The sequence below is a fragment of the Bemisia tabaci genome, chromosome 3 (genome assembly GCF_918797505.1).
Source record: "Bemisia tabaci chromosome 3, PGI_BMITA_v3".
Taxonomy (NCBI): domain Eukaryota; kingdom Metazoa; phylum Arthropoda; class Insecta; order Hemiptera; family Aleyrodidae; genus Bemisia; species Bemisia tabaci.
The window spans coordinates 17,116,973-17,139,129 of record NC_092795.1 but is presented as its reverse complement, the minus strand read 5'-3'; the positions used below and the strand labels follow the sequence as shown (position 1 = coordinate 17,139,129).

General features: G+C 38.9%; 1 protein-coding gene across 4 annotated transcripts in view; it reads right to left on the bottom strand.

Annotated features, from left to right (window-relative positions):
* Window positions 1-22,157, bottom strand: part of LOC109044236 (UNC93-like protein) — a 122,538-nt gene that overhangs the window by 20,737 nt on the left and 79,644 nt on the right. For all 4 annotated transcript variants that reach the window (XM_019061835.2, XM_019061832.2, XM_019061834.2 and 1 more), the window contains one exon: window positions 21,607-21,829. In XM_019061835.2, the coding sequence (XP_018917380.2) occupies window positions 21,607-21,829 (223 nt within the window). The remainder of the gene's footprint in view (window positions 1-21,606; window positions 21,830-22,157) is intronic.

Here is a 22,157-nt window from a genome sequence, read left to right as displayed (position 1 = left end):
TAAGGGGAGGGGAGATTTCCTCTCCTGCTCCTCTCAAATAACAGCCCTGATCTGTGTCAAAATCAAAAAATTTTGTTGATTGTGTTGGTCTCGTCGTTCAGACTCCGTCATTGTTACTCATAAGAGGTTTCATTTTTTTGCATAGTAATGTTTTCGTTCTTTTCTCTCAATAATTTATATTTTTGTATTTACCTTATTGTTAAATTAAGGCATTACATCGTGCTTTTTTAGTCATTATCAATTTATGAACCGAGACTTTGGATTGACGAGTAAAATCCTACAGACGACAATCCGATATAGAAACTCTTACTACAATATTCATTAACCAATGTTTTTTTTGTTTTGTTTGATAATGCGCGGCATGGCAACTGATGTTTATTCAAACGGGTAATCCTAAAAATATCAAGAACTGAGAGTTCACCAGAAAGAAAAAAAAAACCTCTTCATTCAAAATTCCAGACTCTTATTAATTTGACAAGAAAAATACTCTTGATTCAATCGGATTTCTGCTTCAATCAAAAGGCAATCCGCTTAAATTATGTGGCCTGGCTCTCGATTCAAGCAAAAATCCGGTTGAATCAAGAGTGTTTTTCTGTCAAATTTTTTAAGAGTCTCAATTCTAGATCTAAGATACATTTTATCCTGTGTTTTAACATTTTAAGCCAACATGGCAGTGGTGCGCCCCCCGCCGAGTGCGTTGTGTGCTGTGTGCCAGACTCCCTCCGATCGCTGATTTTGATTTACAGGAACATTCTGCCGATTGGAGGAGCCTGGTGCGTTGACGATACATGTGTTCTCCTCCGGTGAGATGGCGATGCTTCTCAGGTGGACTTACACGGGTTAATCAGAAATGTATAGAATAAGGCTAGAGGCCGTATAAAGCTAAGGACTGAGGGCAAAGTCATTCTTGAAGGGAAAGTCAAGTGTGCCTTTCCCCCCGTAATGTAAAATCAAACCACTTCATGTGCCTCTTTCGGATTAACTAGGGATGGATTATCATTAATTTTTGTCTAATTGCTTAAAAGGTCATCTTTTATTTGACAAGTAATCTTTTAAATTGCTTCGAAATTCGAATTTTAATAGATTTTTTTAGTATTTAATTTTTCTTCTTCAAATTTTAAATATTAAAAGTGAAAAACCTATTGAAATTCGAATTTTCAATAAATCTAAAAATCACATGTCAAAGAAAGAGGATGCGTGCGGTGCAGTTAGTTTTTGTTTTAACTGCAGATGCCCTGAAGTTGCATTATAATTTGGAAAAATTCGTGCTCTGAACGAGATAGACTAGAATAAATTGGTAAAGAGGCAAACATTATCAAGAAATTTGAAAAGGAAGCATTAAAAATAGAGCCTGCATGCAGATTGCACTCCATGTCTTTTTTCGTGCATCACAACGCAGCGCACAATATTGCAAGCAGCACAGGGTCATTTGAAAATAGCATGAGTGAATTAAAGTGCCTCGCACTCTCTGTACTTGACACTCAAATGGCCTTATTTCTTTTTTTTCAAGAACACTTTTAACCAGGCACTGGTTAACACCTCCGTTTATTCTTAGATAATTTATTTACAGACACACAGAATCGAGGAAAAGAAGGAAAGTTCCTCGTAAAGCGAGAAAATTTCCATGCAAAATGAACGTCTTCCTTTGTTTCTCCACTGACGTGAGAAATTTCGTGGCTGCAGGAGCCAGCAGCCTCCGCGAGCACAACGGGTGGAAAAAAAACGAAAGGAGATGACATTGGACAAACAAAAAGCACGCCTATTTGCAAATTCGAAGGTCTCGATACTCGAGTTTGAGTAGCGAATCCGACTGTTTCGACATAAGACGGACGGGAAAGACCCGAGGGCCGAGGCTCGCACAATGTGCAGAGAAATTGCGTTACTGCAGAAGTGTTATGCTGGTTGCATAATGAAACGGGGAGACATGACGCTCTTCCTTTTTCTTATGCTCTTTAAATTTTGCGTCACGACTCAGGCGAGAGTTTTCCTTTAACCGAGGTTCTACGAACCGTTCTTAATCTTTCTTACCACATTTTTTTTCTAGATTCAAATTATGAGGAAAAGGTTTTAGTGAGGAGGAATCATTGCGTAGAGCCAAGACTGGCTAGAATAGCCAGCCACGCTGCTGGTTGTATAAATCGACTTGTTTCCCGCAAGTTTGCATTAAAATTCGAAGAAATGTATTTCTTTAGCAGATATATACTTGTGTGGGGCTGTGGGAGAATGTTTGCATAATCTTTTACAGCTCATTTTTTTTTTTTTTTTTTTTTTTTTTTTTTTTTTTTTTGATAAGTGAACTCGATCAAGAAAATTGTACTGTGAACCTTACCATAGCTTGGGATGTACTTTTTAACTCTACGCGATCTTTTGGTTTCTAATGCAGCAAGTGCGCGCTGAAGCTCTTTAAAAAAACATGATTCGCTCCAGAGGATAGTATTTTTTTACCTATTTTTTCTTTTCTTAAAAAAAATGTAACATGAACAATATATTGCGCTTGCCGTAAGAAAGAGTCATGCCATAATACAGAGACTTTAACGAATGGTAAGAAAAGTAAGAAACCTCACCGACGACAAACTTCAGTTTAAACGCAGGTGACCCGCGGAATGTTCATTGCTTGACATGCATTTTTGTAGCCGTATCCCGTGGTTTCTTATTTAGCAAACACTTACTTGAAGTCATTAAAAAGCAACCATGATACGTTCTCCAGGGTAGTATTTTTATATGTATATATATTTTTTTTTTTAAAAAAATAGAACAATTAATAAAATACTGCGGAATCCTTGCATCCATTCACACCAGAAAAAAAGTTTGCGGTGAGCTGTCTCCAGAACTCCTATGTGAGTAATTGATGGACTCAATGTCGCCTCCGTGTGTTTTAGATTTTTCGCTCTCATTCTTTGTCAAGCTAGGTCGAAAAATCGGATTTTAAGATTTCTACACTGAAACCTTTCTTCAGTGGTCTGCAGATCAAGTTGCTAGCGGTTTCAATAATTTGTGTATGGCCATACAAGGCTTAAAAATGCAATATAATGATCGAGTTCGTACCTACAATATGATAATTAGACTTACAGTGGTTTCATTTAGCTATTCTCACAACTTGTACTTTTTGAACTGTAAGCTTCAAATCATACCTCGTCGATGCTCAAAACTCATTCTCAAACTCTTTCTCGATTACTCTGCTTGAATAGTAAGCAAATGCGGGTCTCAAAAAATGTCCTCTTTGAAGAGGCTGTAAGTGCAAGTTCTCCAAAATGTTTCATGTCAGTGCCGGGCAGGCAACACTGCATGGATACTCAACTGAAGAGAGTGCTAATCATGTAAGTCACCGCCGCTTTTTTAGCAAGTTACACATTCTAAATTCGCACTACTCCGTGGACATTCCCTTGACCCGGCTCTCCTTTGCCCCTCTCGACCTTTTCCACGCGAAATTCCGCCAATGAGATATTTTAGGCTCTTCTCCGCGCATGCGCACGGCTGGAAAACGCCGCATGAACGGTCGAGTGTTGCCTTATTCCTCCTTGAAGAATATTTATTTATTCGTGGTTAGGTATTAATGTTTTATCTTGAAATATTCAGACACATTCGATAAAATCGCCAATGAAATTCTCCGTAAAATTGGAAGGAAGTATTCACAGGTTTTCCAGAAAATTCGTGTTTTTTTTTAAAGTTGTTTTTTAGGCGTTATATCCAGGGGATACTGCGGTAAATTCGTGCTTTATTAAACGAAATTTGGTAGCGTCCAAAGACTCATACAGCGTTCCTCTTTAGCACGTCGCGTCGTTCGCGACGCTCTGCGAAACCAAAAGTGAGCCAATTCGTCGCCCCGGTGACAGAGAGACTTAGTTACATTTTATGATGAGACCTGCCGTGCATACAAAGCCATGCTTTCAAGAGCTCACTCAAATATAGACGTAACCTTTTACCGCAGCTAAGGGACGCATCAATTTAAAAATGAATATACCACCTACTGAACGAGCCGTAAAACACGTGAAATTACACGCGTCCTAGGGCTCATTTTAAAATGAACACGTTCCCTTTAAACAAATGGAGCATTCTCTGTAAAACAACGCATGCTCAGTGAATCTAGAATTGGACATTCGTTGTCTTTGAACGTAAGGCCTCTTTAGGTCCACGTAGGGAGCCAGAAGGTTCTTGACCTCGGGCTGCGAAACGAAGCTCCTTGTTTGCATTCGGACAGAGCTGATGCTATTTACATTTTTGCATAAGCCGCGGTGATTACGCACTCTTACGCGATACAAAGCTCAGGTTAAATTGTAAATAGCATTGTTTTACTTGGCGTTAACCACTCGCCCCGCCGCGCCGCACAGTGGATCGAGTCAAGTAGAGAGGTTGGACATGAAATTTTTAACTGTAACTACGAATTTTGATGGTTATTTCGTCACATTTCCAAGTTCAAGGGGTGCTTCTGGAAGGAAATTTTACGATGAAACCAATGAAACCACTGTCAGAACCTTAAAGTTTTGTATAAACGGAGTTATAAGCGTTTAACGTTTCCAAATTTTGTCCGACCTTTCCTATTGACTCGACCCACCGTGCGCCGCGCTGCATGCACTCTGCAAATTCTGTACTAATACGTTCGGCTGGCTGTTTCCATACGTAATAGCCACGCCGGCCGGCCGGAGCTTGCGAAATGTCAACGGATTCAGCCTTAGGGATAAGCGACGTGCATGCAGTAATTTTGCATCCAAGCAGATGTCATGCGAGACTCCATAAAGAAAAACGCCATATGAACCTCTATGCATTACCAAATTTCCTTTTATAAAACATGAATTTCCGGCAAAACTTATGAATATTTCTTATCTAATTTTTCAGCTAATTTTGTTCGCAATTTCACCTAAAATCCCTGAAAATTTCAAGGAAAAACATTCGTAACTTTTCTTAAAAATAAGCATTTTATCGAAGGAAAGTCAAATCTCGGATGTTCACTCGGCGCTTTTCCTTAGCACGACAGCATAGCAGCTCCTTATTTTCAAAATCTGTTGCACTGACAATGAGTCTTGCAAGAACTAACTTTTACTTTAGATGAGAGAATGAAAAAGGAGTCGTTGAAAGCGGTCGGTAAATTTTCACACTGATCAGAATCGGACAGATCGCGAGTTGATTGGACTGAAGCTGAAGTTATTCAAGAATTACAGATTTAACCAAAGGGCCTTGGGCACATCGCAATTTTGACATCCCAAGGAAAAAACTGTATGAACATTCGAGAGTTAACGAATTTTCTTTGATAAAATATCATTTTTTAGATTTTTCGGACGATGTGTAGTGACAAAATGGGGGGAAATATTCTCAAGTTTTCCGACAGCTTCGCGTTTTATTGAAGGAAATTTGGCGGCGCCTGAAGGATGATAAGGATGATACGGCGTTTTCCCTTAGAACGGCAGTATTATAGCTTGGTCACTTAGCGATTTGACTGAATTCTGGGATTTGACGACAATATATATAGGGAAATTGGTGGCCAAAGTGTGATACCTCGTATCTTCATTTGTAACGTCGCAGACTTTCCTGCTATGCTTTATTTTTTCTTTGGAAAACTGTAGTCAACTTAATTTCTTGAAAATTTCCTTGGTTTTTTGCCTCTATTTGCAGAATAATCCGTATAAATTTCCAGCTTTATAGTTGACTTATTTCCCCTCGAAAAAATGAAATAGGAGCAGAGATTTTGAAACACTGGCCACACAGCCACGTGGTTTCGCTCTTTAACCATCGAAACGATGAATCTTTGAAAGTAAAAGTTTCCAACACTGCCGGGATCCCAGTGGATTGTCTCTATTTGTCTTTGTCTGGGACATGCAAAGCCGGAAAGTGCATTATTCGCACGCCTACGTCAGCGGCATGTCCGCATCGTGTCGCTTCAGGAGCCGACTACGGCGAACCCCAATGGTCGGAAAGCTAGATTTGGCTAATTATCCATTCAAGGTTGCAACATAAGTCCGGTTGCTAGTATCTAGCGGTCGACAATTAATTTCATTGTTCAGCCGGTTACGTTGCACGTTGCTACGTTTGCAGAAGAGTCCGTATAATTACGATGTAATTTTTATCCAATTTCATTCAAGATGGCGCCGGACGAAGACGCAGCGCAACGTAGGTACCGATGTTGCCCAGTGGCTATAAAGGTAGAAGATGTCCAAAGTAGATTTTCGTAGTATAAAGGAGTCAAAAGTTTCAAAGTAGTTAGCTCCTTTTTTCGTCACAACTTCAATGTCTAGGACATTATAACCATTAAGACATTCTGAAAAACCGAAAAGTCAGTTTCTAGATCAAGCGTAGGTACCGATGTTGCCCGGTGGCTATAAAAGTAGAAGATGTCCAAAGTAGATTTTCGTAGTATAAAGGAGTCAAAAGTTTCAAAGTAGTTAGCTACCACATTTCATAACGCCTCCGATGTCCAGGACACTATAACCACTAAGACATTCTGAAAAACCGAAAAGTCAGTTTCTAGATCAAGCGTATTGGTACCGATGTTGCCGGATGGCTATAAAAGTAGAAGGTGTTCAAAGTAGATTTTCGTAGTATATGTATAAAGGAGTCAACAGTTTCAAAGTAGTTAGCGCCACATTTCGTAACAACTTCGATGTCCAGGACATTATAACCATATTAAGACATTCTGAACCGAAAAGTTAGTTTCTAGATTAAGCGTTGAAAAAGCTTCATTGCTAAATATTGAATCTTTGAGTAAACCCGTGTTTAAGTTCCAAGGCACTGACTGCTTCCTAGTTTCAACCAAAATCGATCTATTAAGGTTTCCGGGTTCATTCCGCTCCATGATCTGTGCAACCGGTAAAAGTGCAACCTGCCTGCCCGCCCGTTCTTGACATCGACGAGGCCTTAAAACGTAACCCGATCACCTTTCCTCGTGGATGGGCTCTTATCTGAAATCAAAGTCATAGCGGCAACGGAGTGCATTTCATTCTTGGGGGAAAACGTCCTGTAATTGGTTGTTCGGTTGCATTTTGACCAATTCTAATTGTTTGAATGACATTATCTTCTCCCACCGCTCCCGCCCTCCCCGCTGCGACATCATCATTATCATAAGCTGATTGAAGATGATGAAATAAACGCTCGTAAACGTACACACTGGCTCCGGCGCCAATTTACGAGGATTCGCTCGGGTGCGAAAACACTCCTCGCGCCCGGAAGAACCAACCTCGCTCCTCAGCGTTGCAAAACATCGCACTCTTATAAAAACCGCACATGATCGGTTCCGATGTGCTAAGGGCAAACGTCATACGAATATTTCAATGTCGCCTTTCTCCTGATGAAATCGAAAAATCTCGAAACATGAAAATAAGGGAAAACTCAGTTTTCCATCCGTTCATCTTGGGTCGAACAAGGTAGTTAGAAAATGCGGTTCACTACCAAATAACTCAAATTGCATACATACAAAAATGAAGGGATACCATAAGTGTTCGGCTTATAGATGAATCCCGAGCGAGCTGAGCAACCATATGCGTGTTTTTTTTTTTTTTTTTTTTTTTTTTTTTTTTTTTTTTTTTTTTAAACTTTTATACTCAATGTTGCTCTGGCTGCATATATCCTCTCAAATTCAGCAAGACTTAGTAGAATGGTCACCTTCATAATGATTGATAAATCTTGAAATATTCAGATAAACTGGATTAAATTGCGAACACAATTCTCTAATAAATTCGAAGAAAAACAGTGAACAGAAGACAAACCTTACACGATGTGGGACATGAAATGCCACATTTCTCAAGGACAAATCTTACAAGGTGCGCTGTTAAACAGAGAGGTGATTTATCGACACGAATTTTTATCCCAGCCCCTGAGCACCATCAAAAATATCTGGGATTTTCCGCAGGCACCAACAGAAAACAAAAGTTATGTTTTCTCTCGTTCTTTCCTCTTCGAGTTGCGAGTAATCCGACTCATGATCGTTACTTTCCTCTTCGAATCATGCGGCATTGCGGATTCGCAAAAATTCTCCAATTTTTCTGGGAAGTTCGTCGCAAAGAACCACACTTCTACATGAAACTGACAAAAGCCGTCACATAGGCGCGCAGAGGGAATAAAAGATTACAACTTTAAAATGCAACTCACATTCCTCACTAGAATTGAACATTACCAATAAAGACAAAAAAAAAAACAAACTAAAAACTCATGGAGCTACCTTCGAGGGAAGGGGGGAGGGCCCAAAAGTAACTGGACGACCTTCGTCCTGTAGCCACATTTTTATAGAATTGATTCCTCCTTTTGAGTGACTCCCAATGATGCATTCTGCCAAAGTCGCACGATGTATTTACAGAGAGTGAAAATTGCACTAAATAATTACCTGCCACGCTAAGATTTACTGGTTATCTCTGAATCGAGTCCCCCTCGTGTGCCTCTAGGTGCGACGAGCGAGATTATTAAGTTCATAGAGGGTTGATAAGCCAGGAGAATATCCATTGAAGCTGTTAGTGGATTAGAGTCAAAAAGATAGTAACAGAAACAGTAAAGTCCTTTGCACACACATATACCCAGGAGACTTAAACGCCTGAGTACAAAAATAAACCAGTTGGTCATTTTTGGTCTTAGCCACTATACTTTGTATTGTGTTAATACTTAACCGCCTTTGTAATGAAGAATAAAGTCATTTGTTGCACAGTGTATACATATACCCAGGAGACTCAAACGCCAGAGTACAAAAATAAACCAGTTGGTATTTTTTGGTCTTAGCCACTTATGTTAATACTTAACCGTCTTTGTAATGGAGAATAAAGTCACTTGTTGCACAGTGTACTCATATATCCGGGAGACTTAAATCCCAGAGTACAAAAATAAACCTTCAGGTATTTTTTAGTCTTAGCCACTATACTTTGGATTATGTTAATACTTTACCATCATAGTAATGCCGAATTTAAAAATGAAGGATTTACCCAGATTTGATTCGTGTGTCTATTTTGTCACGGATGATAAGACATCTGTCTAATGGGCTCTCCTTGAATTATTCAAGTGCGGAAAGTGTGTCAATGGGAGAGTCGAGGCATTAGTGTGAATCTGTTGCTCATACGTATTCAGGTTAGCAGAGGTCCAAGGTGTAATTCTACGCTGATTTTATGGGTTTCTACAATTAAAATCACGAGTACACATTTGATAAGCAAAATTTATGCATACGCCAATTGTTCTACTATACGTATTCTCCTGACCTGACTGATTGTGAGACAGACTCGCTGTTTTTCCTCCCTCCGCAAAAATGACAGATTACTTTTCCTGACGTGCACGATTTGAAAACGGCAAATGCCAGGGAAGACGTAAATTAATAAAGACGTTATTTCCGCATTTTCCTCACCTTTTTAATTAGACATTTTCCCCCTCTAGTTGTTTAACCAAATAATATAAATTCCCGTCCATGCAAAAAAAAAAAAAGTATGAACCTATAGTCTCTGAGTTTGTGAGGTTGCAAATAGCCGATGTTTATCTTTGAAACTAAATACTGAGAAAATTTTCCAAAAAAAAAAAACAAAACAAAAAAAATCTCTCTGTATACCTACTCTACTCTATTTACATGTTATAAGCTATAAAATTCATTCTTCTTTGAAAATAATATGTAAAGTATGCACATTTTTGAGACATTTATGCTTATTTGCTTTTTTGCTTACTTTTTTGGCTTTTGACACCTTTATGAAGCAACATTATTGAGGGGCTTCAAGGAAAAGGCGCACAAGTGCAGTTTTTGGAAAAATGTAGGTATCAATGATTCCAAGTAAAACTAGTCTTAATGCATTATCTGTGAAAAATTCGCTCCCAAATTTTAATTTTTGAGCATCAAAAATCAGTTTGAACTTTCTTTCCGCTATAAAAGATCCTTGTAATTTCGTAAATTCAAACACGTATTTCGACTCAAAATAGCAAAAGCTGCACTTATGCGCATTGTCTTTCAAGCCCCTTGATTGTGGTTGCCTCAAGCTTTCAAAAAGTATCAGAAGTTAAATACTATGTTCGTGGGAAGGACAATTTTGTTATTTTAAAATAATTTTTGTCAACATCTTTGTTTGAAAGTGATATAATGAAAAGGTAAGTTCCGGTGCATGAAAGGCATGGTTCAATGTTTGAATGTTGTTATTGAGTTCCTACCTTGGGAATGGCAAATCGGTCTATCCTTCCGTTTCATTAATTCATACGCTCTTAGGTGAAGTCGCTTGTACGTATATTCATACAAAAAAGAGAAGCATTGCTTTACGCGTGTAGCACCTTTTGAAGGCCTTTTCCTGCCAACGCCCGTAACGTGAAGAGTAAGTGATATTGATATTAAAAAAAAAGGAGGAATCAGTTTGCAAAATAAATGACAACCGGCCCTGAACTGAATTGTGCGTCCATTTGTTAACAACACTCGTGATCCTTATTTTCCAAGAATCCACCTCCAAGAGGCAGACACTACGTCAATCTTCAACTTCATATACTCTTTCGGTTATTATCTCATGCAGGCATTCAGACAAAAAATTGAAGGATAAAATAACGGTCGAATATTTATTTTATTATTCTCAGCGTAAACTGTGGTGATATTGATTCATTGTGTGCGACTAAAATGCTCTACATTTGCGGATCCAGCAAATTGGCATCGTTGTTTCTCGCCATTTAAACCTATAGAAATGGATCGATTCTTGGAGGGGCCAGGTGTTTCGACAAGAATCGATTATTTAACATAGGTTTAAATGAAGAAAACCGGTGTTGCCTAATTGCTGGATCCGCCCATAGAATTAAAATATATCTGAACTTCTTCATAATCTGTCGTCATTAAGCGAATCTGGGCGTTGACCTCCGAAAGTATAACTCTTATCCTGTACTGCCGCGCTAAGGAAAAACGTCGTATGAGCCTTTAGACGTTGCCCGATTTTATTAAAATAAAAAACAAAAACCCAATTTACTGGGTTGAATATTTTTCTTCAAATGTTTCGGACAATTGTTTTGCCCTTCGGTCCAAAATATCTGACAATTTCACGGAAAAATTTGAACAACTTTCCTCAAAAATACATGTTTAATACGGGAATTCTGCGACTCTCGTCGTGTGTTCATACGGCGTTTTTCGGGAGCACGACAGTATAGCGAAGATAGTAATGCGTAGAGCCCCTTTATAGAGAGAGTTGAGACAACGCGGCTAATGGATGTCACAAACGGGGAAAAAGATTACACTAATCGGCGTTTTTTGTAATCTTTGATCAACCCATTCCCGAATCCCTATCTCCGTTCCCTCTCTCATTCCATTTGCTCCTTGCCGTACCCCCAATTCCCTGGTCCATTCCAATTTACAACCATTGCAATTGATGAAAATGCAATCTTTATTCCCGTTTGTGACACTATGAGGGCCTAAAATACGGGAACCAGTCAGAAAAGGATTCGAGTTGTCTTTACTCTCGGTATAAAGGGAGTCTAATAATGCGGAGTTTCTAAAAAATGTCGTTTCTGAAAACATTAGTAGAGTCCCTTTATATTGAGAGTCAAGACAACACCCCTCATGGAGTCACAAACGGGAATAAAGATTACACAAATTGAACGTTTTTCGTAATCTTTGATCGGCTCATTCTTAAATTCCTTTCTCCGTTCCTTCTCTCATTCCGTTTGTTCCTTGTCGAACCCGAAATTCCTCGGTCCATTCCAGATTATAATCTTTGCAATTGGTGAAAATGTAATCTTTATTCCCGTTTGTGACACTGTGAAGGCCTAAAATCCGGTTAACCAATCAGAAATGGATTCGCATTGTCTTGACTCTCAGTATAAAGGGACTCTAAACATTAGTAGCCGCGCGGGAAACGAAAGGAGGGTCAACAGCGGACGTCACGCGCGCGCAATTTTGATGGCGATCCGTATCGTGACGCGTCTCGTCTCGCTCGACGTCGGATTGACTTTCCCAAGTTCAAGGTCACGGCGTTATGCAGGTCATTTCGCCCCCTCCCCCCGCCGCCCTGCACGGTCCACCCGCCGCGACCTCCCCGAAAACCGTCGGCCGGAATCGCGGAAACGTGGAAACGCTGCGATCCATTGTACCGATCGACAAAAACCCCACGTACCCATATTCTCATGAGCCCTGGATGTCATCTTTCGTGTACATACCAGGGCTCATTCGTAAATTGATTTGTTGGGTTTAAGCGGCAGTCGACTCAACTGCGTAAACTTCACAGTTTAATGCATCGAGAATGAATCGGACGGAGCCTTCAACGCGGTCGAGGGCGGGGACGAACCGACTTTGTCAAAAGCGCGCATCTGCTAGGAAATGTGTAAGCAAATGAGTGGTTTTGTAGGGCGTGGGTGCTGGAACTATGCCGCATCATGCTCGCATGAACTCTCATTTTTCTCACCCCGACAACCTCCAATACCCTGCGCAGTTTACAGCCTCAGTTTTGGCGAATCCTACGTCGCACAGTGGATTGAGTCAATAGGAGAGGTCGGACACAATTTGGAAACTTTAAACTCCTTTAACTCCATTTATACAAATTTTTGAGGTTTGAAAAGTGGTTTCATTGGTTTCCTCGTGAAATATTCTTCTCGGAGTACTCTCAAACATTTAAAATGTGACAAAATAAACGTCAAAATTTGCAGTTTTAGTAAAAATGTTCATGTCCGACCGCGCTAATTGACTCGATCCACTGTGCGTCGTTAGGCAGGAAATTTGCACTATTCAGAGGTAATATTTTGAAATAGCATAATAGAATATACTTTAATAAAAGAGTGGAAGGTCTGTTCGAGCACAAAGTATCCAAAGCACCGGTAACAAAAAATTGAGACACTAGTACAGTCTATACTTGACTTGATTGCACTATTGTTGCAAGTTTTAAACATAATTTATCCAATACTAATTAGGAAATGTTTTTTTTTTTCTTTTTTAAATGAATTTTTTATTTAAGTTAGCAGACTGGAATGTACACTCGCCTCAACGGCTTTCCCCCTTCTATAGAGCGTTTTGTAATTTAGGAACGGCTCCTTACCCAAAATTCAATATTTTACCGGGGTTAATCTGGCAACATGCGAATGTTCATACGGCGTTTATTCTCAACACGGCAACGTAAGTACTTTCATTTGCACTGTAGTAACAGCCGTTCAAATACTTCAACACTCGGATCCATACTGCCGTACTAAGGAAAAACGCCGTGTGAATTTTTAGGTGTTGCCGAATTTCCTTTGATAAAACACGACTTTCCTGGAAAAGTTATGAATATCTTTCTTCCAATTTTTCAGATAATTTTGTTCACAATTTCACTTTACGTTTATGAATATGTGAAGGCAAAATGTTCATGAAGTAAACTCGAAAATAAACATTTCATCGAAGGAAATTTGGCAGCTCTCGAATGCTCATACGGCGTTCTTACTTAGCATGGCGCACGATAGATCCGCGCCACTAATAATTGATCGTCCGACTGCGATTACTGGAAAACCAGGAGCCGGGAAGGAATCTCGTGCGTGTAAACACTTTCACTGACGAGCACACGTTCGTCGGAAGATGAGGATGACTCAATAGCTCCTGCAATAATTGCCCCGTCTCGGTGACAGTGTGGCTGCCTCTCGTCTTGGCCGTAATTATCCACCAATTTTATTGTCTCCCGCTCTAATTATTCATCCTCGGTCCGAGCATCGGCGTTTCCGTCCGCCAATCACAGGAGCAAAAGTTGACAATCCACATTCTTGCGTCAACTTCGCAGACGTCGCTCCTGCTGCCGCACTTCGACGCAGAGACGATTTCTGCCGTGCTAAGGAAAAACGCCGTATGAACCTCCAGGCGTTGCCAAATTTCCTTTGCTAAAACACGAATTTCTGGTAAACTTGTGAATATTTTTTTCCAAGTTTTCAGCTAATTTTGCTCGCAATTTCACCGAAAAGTCCCAAAAATTTAAAGGGAAAATATTCATAACTTTCCTTAAAAATGAACATTTTATCGATACAAATTTGGCAACCCTCAAATGTTCATACGGCGTTTTTCCTTAGCACGGCAAAAAAGGGCTCCAATATACTGACGTGCTGTGGAAAAACGCCGTATGAGCCTTCGAACCTCGCCAAATTTCCTTTGACCGATCAAAAATTCTCGGGAAAATTGGTGAGTATTTTTCTTCTGATTTTTCAGAGAATTCAGTTTGGAATTTGATCTGGAGTGTCTGAAAGTTTCAAGGAAAAATATTCATAACATTCTTCAAAAATCAATCTTTTTTAAGAGGAAATTTTGCAACATTCTAATGTTCATACGGCGCTCTTCCTTAGCATGGCAGTAGTTGCTCAGGCGTGAAGAAAGTCTGATAAATATTAATCAATAAATATAAGAATATTAAGGAATAAATATTTTAGAAGATCGCGCAGTTCTTTGTAACAAACGGATTTTGTGATTTGACTACTTTTTCTTTTGTAAGGCCTTGTCCACGGAACGTTTCATGGGATTTGTTCCGGAGAAAAATCTCACTTGCGGGTTGGAAAAAATATCGAATTAGTCAATACTAATCACATTACCAAATAGATTCCATGTAAAGTCCTAAGAGAGATCTCAGAGAAAAGAAAGATAAGTTTTTCTGTTTTGTTGAAAGGGGGAAAAAGTCCAGAGGTTTCATTCCTACGATTCAATCTTGAGACAAATCCCAAGATACGTTTCGAGAAGACAAGGTCTTAGCTTATCAAAAGACCCTATAGTGCCACTGTTCTCCCCTAAAACGAACTCCCAAGCTAAAAAAAAGCTTTCTGAGTTGAGGGCGTAATGATAGGGATCGCTTATGATATGACGAGAGTCTAATAGGTTTACTTTTGTACAGTGGCGTTTAAGTCTCCTAGGTATACGTGTGTAGAAAGGACTACACTCTTTCTGTTCCTGTCTATTTCTCTCTCCTCCGACAAATTCAATAGATTGTCTCTTGGCTTATCTATCCTCTATGAGGTTAATTCTCTCTTCCATCAACTTTCGTATAATTTTATTTCTGTGAACGAGTAGAATGATATTTTAAAATGATACAACATTTGATTTACCCCCAATGTTACGGCGCTCTTTCTTAGTATGGTCGCACAGTAACCGAAGAGTTTTGAAAATAATTCGAGTAAGTTAACAACATACGGCTACAAAAGTGTGCCTTACTGACAAATTTGAATAAGTTTGATAACCGATTGATCATTATACTATCATAATTGTTTTTGCTGAATCAGCTGTCGTCCTCTCTCAAATTCCATGCCAAGACCCCTGCTTGTTTTGGAAATAATTCTAAGAAGATTCCCTCTACTACGGCCTTTGCGCGAGAATTAGCAGGAAAGTTTCCCGTCTGCTAAAAATGATATCGACGAAGAGTCAATTTCCTGGCAGTGCCACAAACCCTCCCGACAAAAGCTCCGATGAGACTTTTTCACCTCTCTGTGAGAGAACCGCTTGTAACCAGTTAATAGCATCCAAGAACCGGTTCATGCAAGAATTCACCTGCACACAGAATGGGCCACTTTTGAGCTGGCGTCAATATTGTGGTTAAAGATTTGAGCGGCAGTAGAAGTCATGGTATTTTCAATCAAAATGTGTTATAGTATCAATTTATCAGTGAAAGTTCAATTACAAACATTTACACCAATCTTTGAAGCTAGGGAATTCATTTAATCTATAGATTGGCCCAAAAATGAACCGGTCCATCAAAATGCCGCACTCCTGCGTTCCATTTTAACAAAAATATCGTCCTTTGGAAAAAATGACGCGAATCATTTGGCTTTTGAAGAGCAGTAGCGATACCTCCGGTTTATCTTTAGTGTGTCAGTGTATTATTCATTGATTTACCAGTGATATTGCCATTGATTGACAAAATAAACTGATGATAAAATATTGATTAATTAAATTAATTAAATTAAACATTAATGAAAGGAAAAGAACTTTGGACGCATCACCGCGTTGAATGACGTCACGTTAAATTCTTATAGTACAAAATTTTCATTAATGTTGGGCGCAAAGACTTAACGTCTGGGGCAATTATTGTTAAGTTTGGTAATTCACAAGAATTAACAATCAAAATATGATTTATTGACCAGCGCTTTAGGGTGCACGTCAGCTTTTTTACTTATAAAGTCATTAAGGAAATTCTCAAGGATGTTTAAAAAAATTCCAATATTTTGAAGGATGCCTTTCCAAATGGAAATTCTTTCCCCCTATACCTTCATGTTCAGCTACATGTTAGTAAAGAGCGAGCAAATTTTTACCGCTCACGCTATTACATTCGTAAGCTCTTCTCAGCAAGAAAGAGAAAGAAGACCAACTTTCCGAACGGAAATAACCGTAAAGTAAATTTGGCAAATTCTAGAACTTTGAAGTAGATCCGGATAATTTGCCGAAATTTAAGGATATTCAATTACTTAAAATGTAGAAACAATTCCAGTTCACTTCGATACTTTTCAAGGCGTCACGAGCATTAGCTACTCGCCTACCACTTGTTTTCTCTCATTGTCTTTGTGTGATCATGATTTAGAGATTTTCGATGGCGATGGGTATCCCCTGCCAGGAGCCTTTGGCAAATATTGGGCCAAGCCTGCATGCAACTCTTGAGCAGTCAAAGCCAGCTGCTGGTCAGCCAAGAGCAGTATTTCAGCCGTCGAGCGAGATTAGTCCTTTCAAAGGTGCTCAAAGCTCAAAGAACCGGGTGAATCCGGTTCTAACTGGCTGAGCCAGGGAGAAATAACCTCCGTAGACCCACTCTCACAAAATTGTTGAAGCCCATACAGTTTGGCCGAAACCCAATCAGCTAGAATAAAAGAGCCCAGCTTGACTTGATTTAAGTCTGATAATCACTGTTGTCGAGTCGAGGGAAATTCCACGGGATTCTCTTTGGAGTCGATTGCGAAAAATGATCATTTTTGCGCGAAAATCGGCACGACTGGTTCGAAGCGTTGACGCGAGAAAGTTAACTTACGATAAAGATCGATCATTGAACACTGGAATTGAATTAGCAGCACTTAAATCATCAAAGGACGCAGAGGGACGTGCAAAAATTTACTTCCGTTTCCTATCTTTTACCAGCGTGATTTGCTAATTTATGTTCGATTGCTATTGTGCTCGTCTCCCGTCGGCAGGTTGCAAAAAAGGACTGTATTGAATTGAGTTGGATTCATGATGTGGTGAGCAATCTTCTTCGTCGCGCGAAATTACATCCAAGGAGGAACGGCTTAAATGCTACACAACAAAGCATAAAAATAACTCCGATAGCAAAATGAAAAAAAAAAAAAACTCTTAGTGTAAAAAGTCACAAATATACTGGTAATATATAACCGCCTGATTCATTTTTTCGCACTTTTTTATTAAAAATCATATTTGATTGTTCATCCTGCAGAATCAGGTGGACACTGTGTTTTTGAAACGCCCTGCTTAAAACTTAATCGAGTTATATCTGAAAACTCGCTGTGTTGTAAGTAGTAACCTTTCGACCAGAACCAATTGTTACTCACGATTCATTTACCTCAGTAAAATCATGAAAACACAGAATTAGGGACAAATTGCGTACTTAAACGAGACTGTGCTGCGGTTATAGAGACATGCAGGTCTCACAAAATATTCTTTAGGAAGTTGCTTTGGTCCAATGGATACCATACACTGTATTACACAGCGACTATCTTGAGAGCGCCTTCAAAACAAGGAGTACGCATTCAAAGTTACATCGGTGTGTATGACCCGTAAAAATGAAATGATCTTCATTCCGTCGTAAGGAAGGTTCCATATATTTGCGATTGTGCAGTAACAAAAAGTATCTAGCTAGGCAACAACGATCGGATTCTTCAATGACTCCACTGCAATGACTGGAATTAAGGGGGCGTGCATGTTTGCAATCAAAGTAAAAGGTTCGAAATCTGAAATTCTAATTTATTCAGAACCGGTTCTTAGATTATTAAATTATCATCCGTGAATGAAATATTTTGCAGATCACTGTCACATTTTCGCTTACGATTTACCCGGTGACTACCTTTCGTGCGCGGTTCTACCGAGCGATGAACTCTAAGCGCATTATGGACGGAGGAGATTTTCTTCACGCCTGAAGCAACTACTGCCGTGCTAAGGAAAAACGCCGTATGAGCATTCGAATGTTGCCAAATTTCCTCTCAGAAAATATCTATGTTTGAAGAAAGTTCTGGATATTTTTCCTAGAAATTTCCTGATTTTTTAGATCAAGTTTCGATAAAAATCCTCCGAAAATTCGATGGAGAAATATTTAATATTTTCCTTAAAATTCGTCGTTTTTAGAAGGAAATCTGGCAACGTCTGATGGCACATACGGCGTTCTTCCTTAGCACGGCAGACGAGGGGTCGGCTTTTATGTGCGATATCAACGGTGAAACTAGTAAAACTCGCGTGTCGATTACAGTGTTTCAAAATCCCGGGTTAAACATTTTTTCCGGCGCATCTCAACCAACGTTCAAGTATAAAATGTTTGGTTAACATTTTTGGCTGCGTTTAGAACATTTGAGGGAGATTTTCGAAAAATTTAAATGGGTTTACATCTGACATTGAATGCTATGAATAATATATAATGCAGGAGTTTTTTTTTCATATTCTGTGAGAATGAACTATAATGAAGTTTTGCATGTTTCAACAAAAAGGAAAGTTGTTTCCTAAGTTTCACTACGCTTAGACAATACCCGACGTAGCATTATTAACGAAAAAATCGGGATACATTGCGATAAAATCGCTAAGATCATCAACATCTGATCGATTATCCTACATCTTATCGGGATAAATTCGCGATTTTTTCGAAATAAAAATCGCGATAAATGGCGGTTTAATCTCGATTTTCTCGATGAAAATTGATTGCGACAACCAACCGATAAAATCGGGATAAAATCGCGATCACTGTTACTTGGGACGTCAGCCCTCTCTAGAATAATAATAATCATCACATCCATCATGTTCATACCCATTACTTGGATGAGTTTTTACAAAAAAGGAACGTCGATATTCCAGGTTTTCATAAATTCTTCCCATTTTCAAGTAGCGAACTAAGGAACATGATTCCTGAACATTTTGAGATTTTTCCTGAAATACTCTAAAAAATGTCTGCAATGCAGTGCATAATTATAATTTATGTTGAATGTGTGTATTTGTCTTTATTATGAGCAACCATTGTACTTATTTGACTATTTTTAAAGATTAACTTTTGAAGAAATACAAATTTGTTGCAAGATCAATAAGTGCAAAATAAGGTGGAAAAGAATCCTCGTTACGATGAAAAATAAAATGGATGCAAGTAATCTTTTCGTTGACGATTTATTTTTGTACGCGCAGGGTGGAGATACTGATGTAAACTGCTATTTAGCACAATCTTTAAACAGCGAAAATCATTCCAAGTCCCGTAGCTTTTATAATGAAATACCTCTTTCCGGTTTACAGCCAAAATAATCCAAGTTCAAAGGCTTCAAACAGTTATCGCCATTACGCGCCATTTAGTGTAGGTTCACTCCGCTGCATTTTAAATTGAAGTTACCGCTACACGCTCACCGATAAAATGGTATACGCTTACATAAAACGAATAAGATAATATCGGGCGATCAACTTTATACAGTAAATTATTTTGCAAAATAAAAGCAGATAAAGAAAGCAAACACGTAATAAGACGTTCTGCATCTGCAAGCGATTAGATACCTAACGTGAGCTTTTTTTTTGTTCGGCAAACCCAACAAACCATGAAAACGCTCGATCAATTATTTTCACAGAACAAGTTTAAAACTGGAAATGATGTAAATGAAAATTGAAGAATTTCTTTACGATTCAGTTCACCATCAATCAAAATATTTATTATATTATACTGTTCTATTTCAATTTTTTATCGGCAAGTCGTGATATAAGACTCTCTAAAAAAACATGGGAATATCATATATTTATCGTTATTGTAAAGTTGAGCCAGAGTGTATCAATCTGTTTTTTAGGACAAGCCATCCTAAATCAAAATTCATGACATCAAACCACCCTTTAAAATAAAGTCGGTATCTTATCAGACTAATCAGCCTGACTCATTTTTAAAATTCTTTTAAATACTTCTTGAGTAAATTATTTTGAGGTGAAAGGGGACAGGAGAGAAGAATAATAGTCTAAAGATTTGTACGGTCAACGACTCCGTGGATTATATAGGTAATTGGTGATGAGGTGCACAACTGCACACTCAGAAAAAATTTCGGAGAAATAAAACTTTGTTGACTCAAACCAAGACCCCAGTAATGATAATTATTGAACTCATGAAGGCCAAAGAGACTGCATTTAATACTGTTTTTTTTTTTTTTTTTTTTTTTTTTTTTTTTTTTTTTTTTTTTTTTTTTTTTTTTTGTAAGACTTGACTATCAATTGGGTAACCTTGAAAAATCAAGCTCAGTGATAACGATTAACGAGGCCTGGACGTGTTACAGAAGGAATATGAATATTTACCGCTTAAAATTTACATTCTAATTTTTATTTTTACCGCTCCATCGCGGAAACGCTCGCCGCTAGTATTTCCGGTTGCTGATGGAAACTCATCCAGTTTCATTGGCAAAATGCAGGCAATCGGTGCAAGGTATATTCCGTTCAGTGGCGTGGCGTGCTTTTCGATATATCGATTGATCTGTCATTTAAACCTACGGAAAATGATCGATAACAGGGTGTTCGCAGCGAACACCTTAATAATCGATTCTTTACCACGGATTCAAAGGAGGAAATATCGATAATCGATCATTCACGCCACGCCACTGATTCCGTTAAGCAGGGGCGTCATATTTGAGGTAAAATAGTCTGTTTACGGGAAGGTCTTAAAATACTGAACTTGAACTAACAGAACTTGACCTACAAGTGAATTCGGTAGACGCCGTGCGATGCATATTGTATTCTCGCCAGTTGAAGGCTCCTTTAAATACGGGCACTCTATTTGTTGTGACTTATACCCCTCTGACTCTGATCTGAAGTGCCACACTTTCAAATGTTTCATTGACGGTGGAAAAATGTATGAGCCAAACATAAAATTGAACATTAATTGGCCTGCCAAGTAGTAGCCAAACGCGGCATCAATTTTCTACACAAGATTTGATTTGAATCACCAACACTATTTCTCTGATTTCTCTCTCATATTTTAATTCATCATTTTTTGTACTCTTCCATCCTTCGAATTTTATTCTCAGGATCAGGTCTCAAATATTGTTGGTGATGAATTATTCTTATTTGTGAACTATTTTTTCTAGGAGAAAAGGGTGCTAACAGTTGCAGAACTTCACTAGGAACTGCTTTCTAACGAGATAGTGTAGACATGCCGCTGTTTTGTAGAAAATAACGTCAGCGCCTCAATACTTGCTCGTCGTCAACTTTCGTTTTTCGCCGGTAAAACAAATTGAGTTCTCTAAAGGGAATTTTTCAAATCATTTTAACCAGATTAATAAAAAATTTCAAGAAAAATCGTTTCCGAAACTGTCGTCACTCGTTACTGCTATTTTCGACAACACGACGGTGTATGCACCCTAGTGGCGTGGCGTGCTTTGCGATGTATCGATTGATATGCCATTTAAACCTATCGAAAAGGATCGATAAACAGGGTGTTCGCAGCGAACACCTTAATAATCGATTTGTTACCATTGCTTCAAATGGGGAAATATCGATAATCGATCGTACACGCCTCGCCACTAACTGAATAAGTAAAGCGTGAGAATTATTACCTTGAGAGAGGATCGACGAAAAGGGCGACCATGATGGAGGCCAAGACGATACATGCTAAGTAAATGCTGCTGATCTCGTAGATCTCCGAATCGGGGGGTCGGTTCAGGTTCTGGAGCCCCTTGTTGCCGAGGACGCAGAAGTTGGAGCCACACGATCGGAGAGCCTCCTCGGAGACCGTCGTGTTGTGGTCGTGTCCGCCTCCGTGAGCTCCACCGGATAACACTGTATCAAATCAAAATATAGGAGGTCATTCATCAGAAATCGTCTCTACTAACAAAGATTGCACATGCACTGAGAAAAAACTACGGTTATAATTACCATATTAGTGGTGTTCAATATGCACTCTTAATTAGTGCACTCTTAATTTATTGCACTCTTAGTAGTGGCTTGAACCAATAATAGTGATATTTTTACTGGAGCAACCGTAATTTTACAAGTGTGCGGTAGTAAAAATGGGCCGCGGCCCATGGCGGCAAATCTAGGAGGCGGCAAATTTTGCAATTTTTTAAAATGTAGGTTTATAAAAAAATCGGATTTAGAAAAAAAAAAA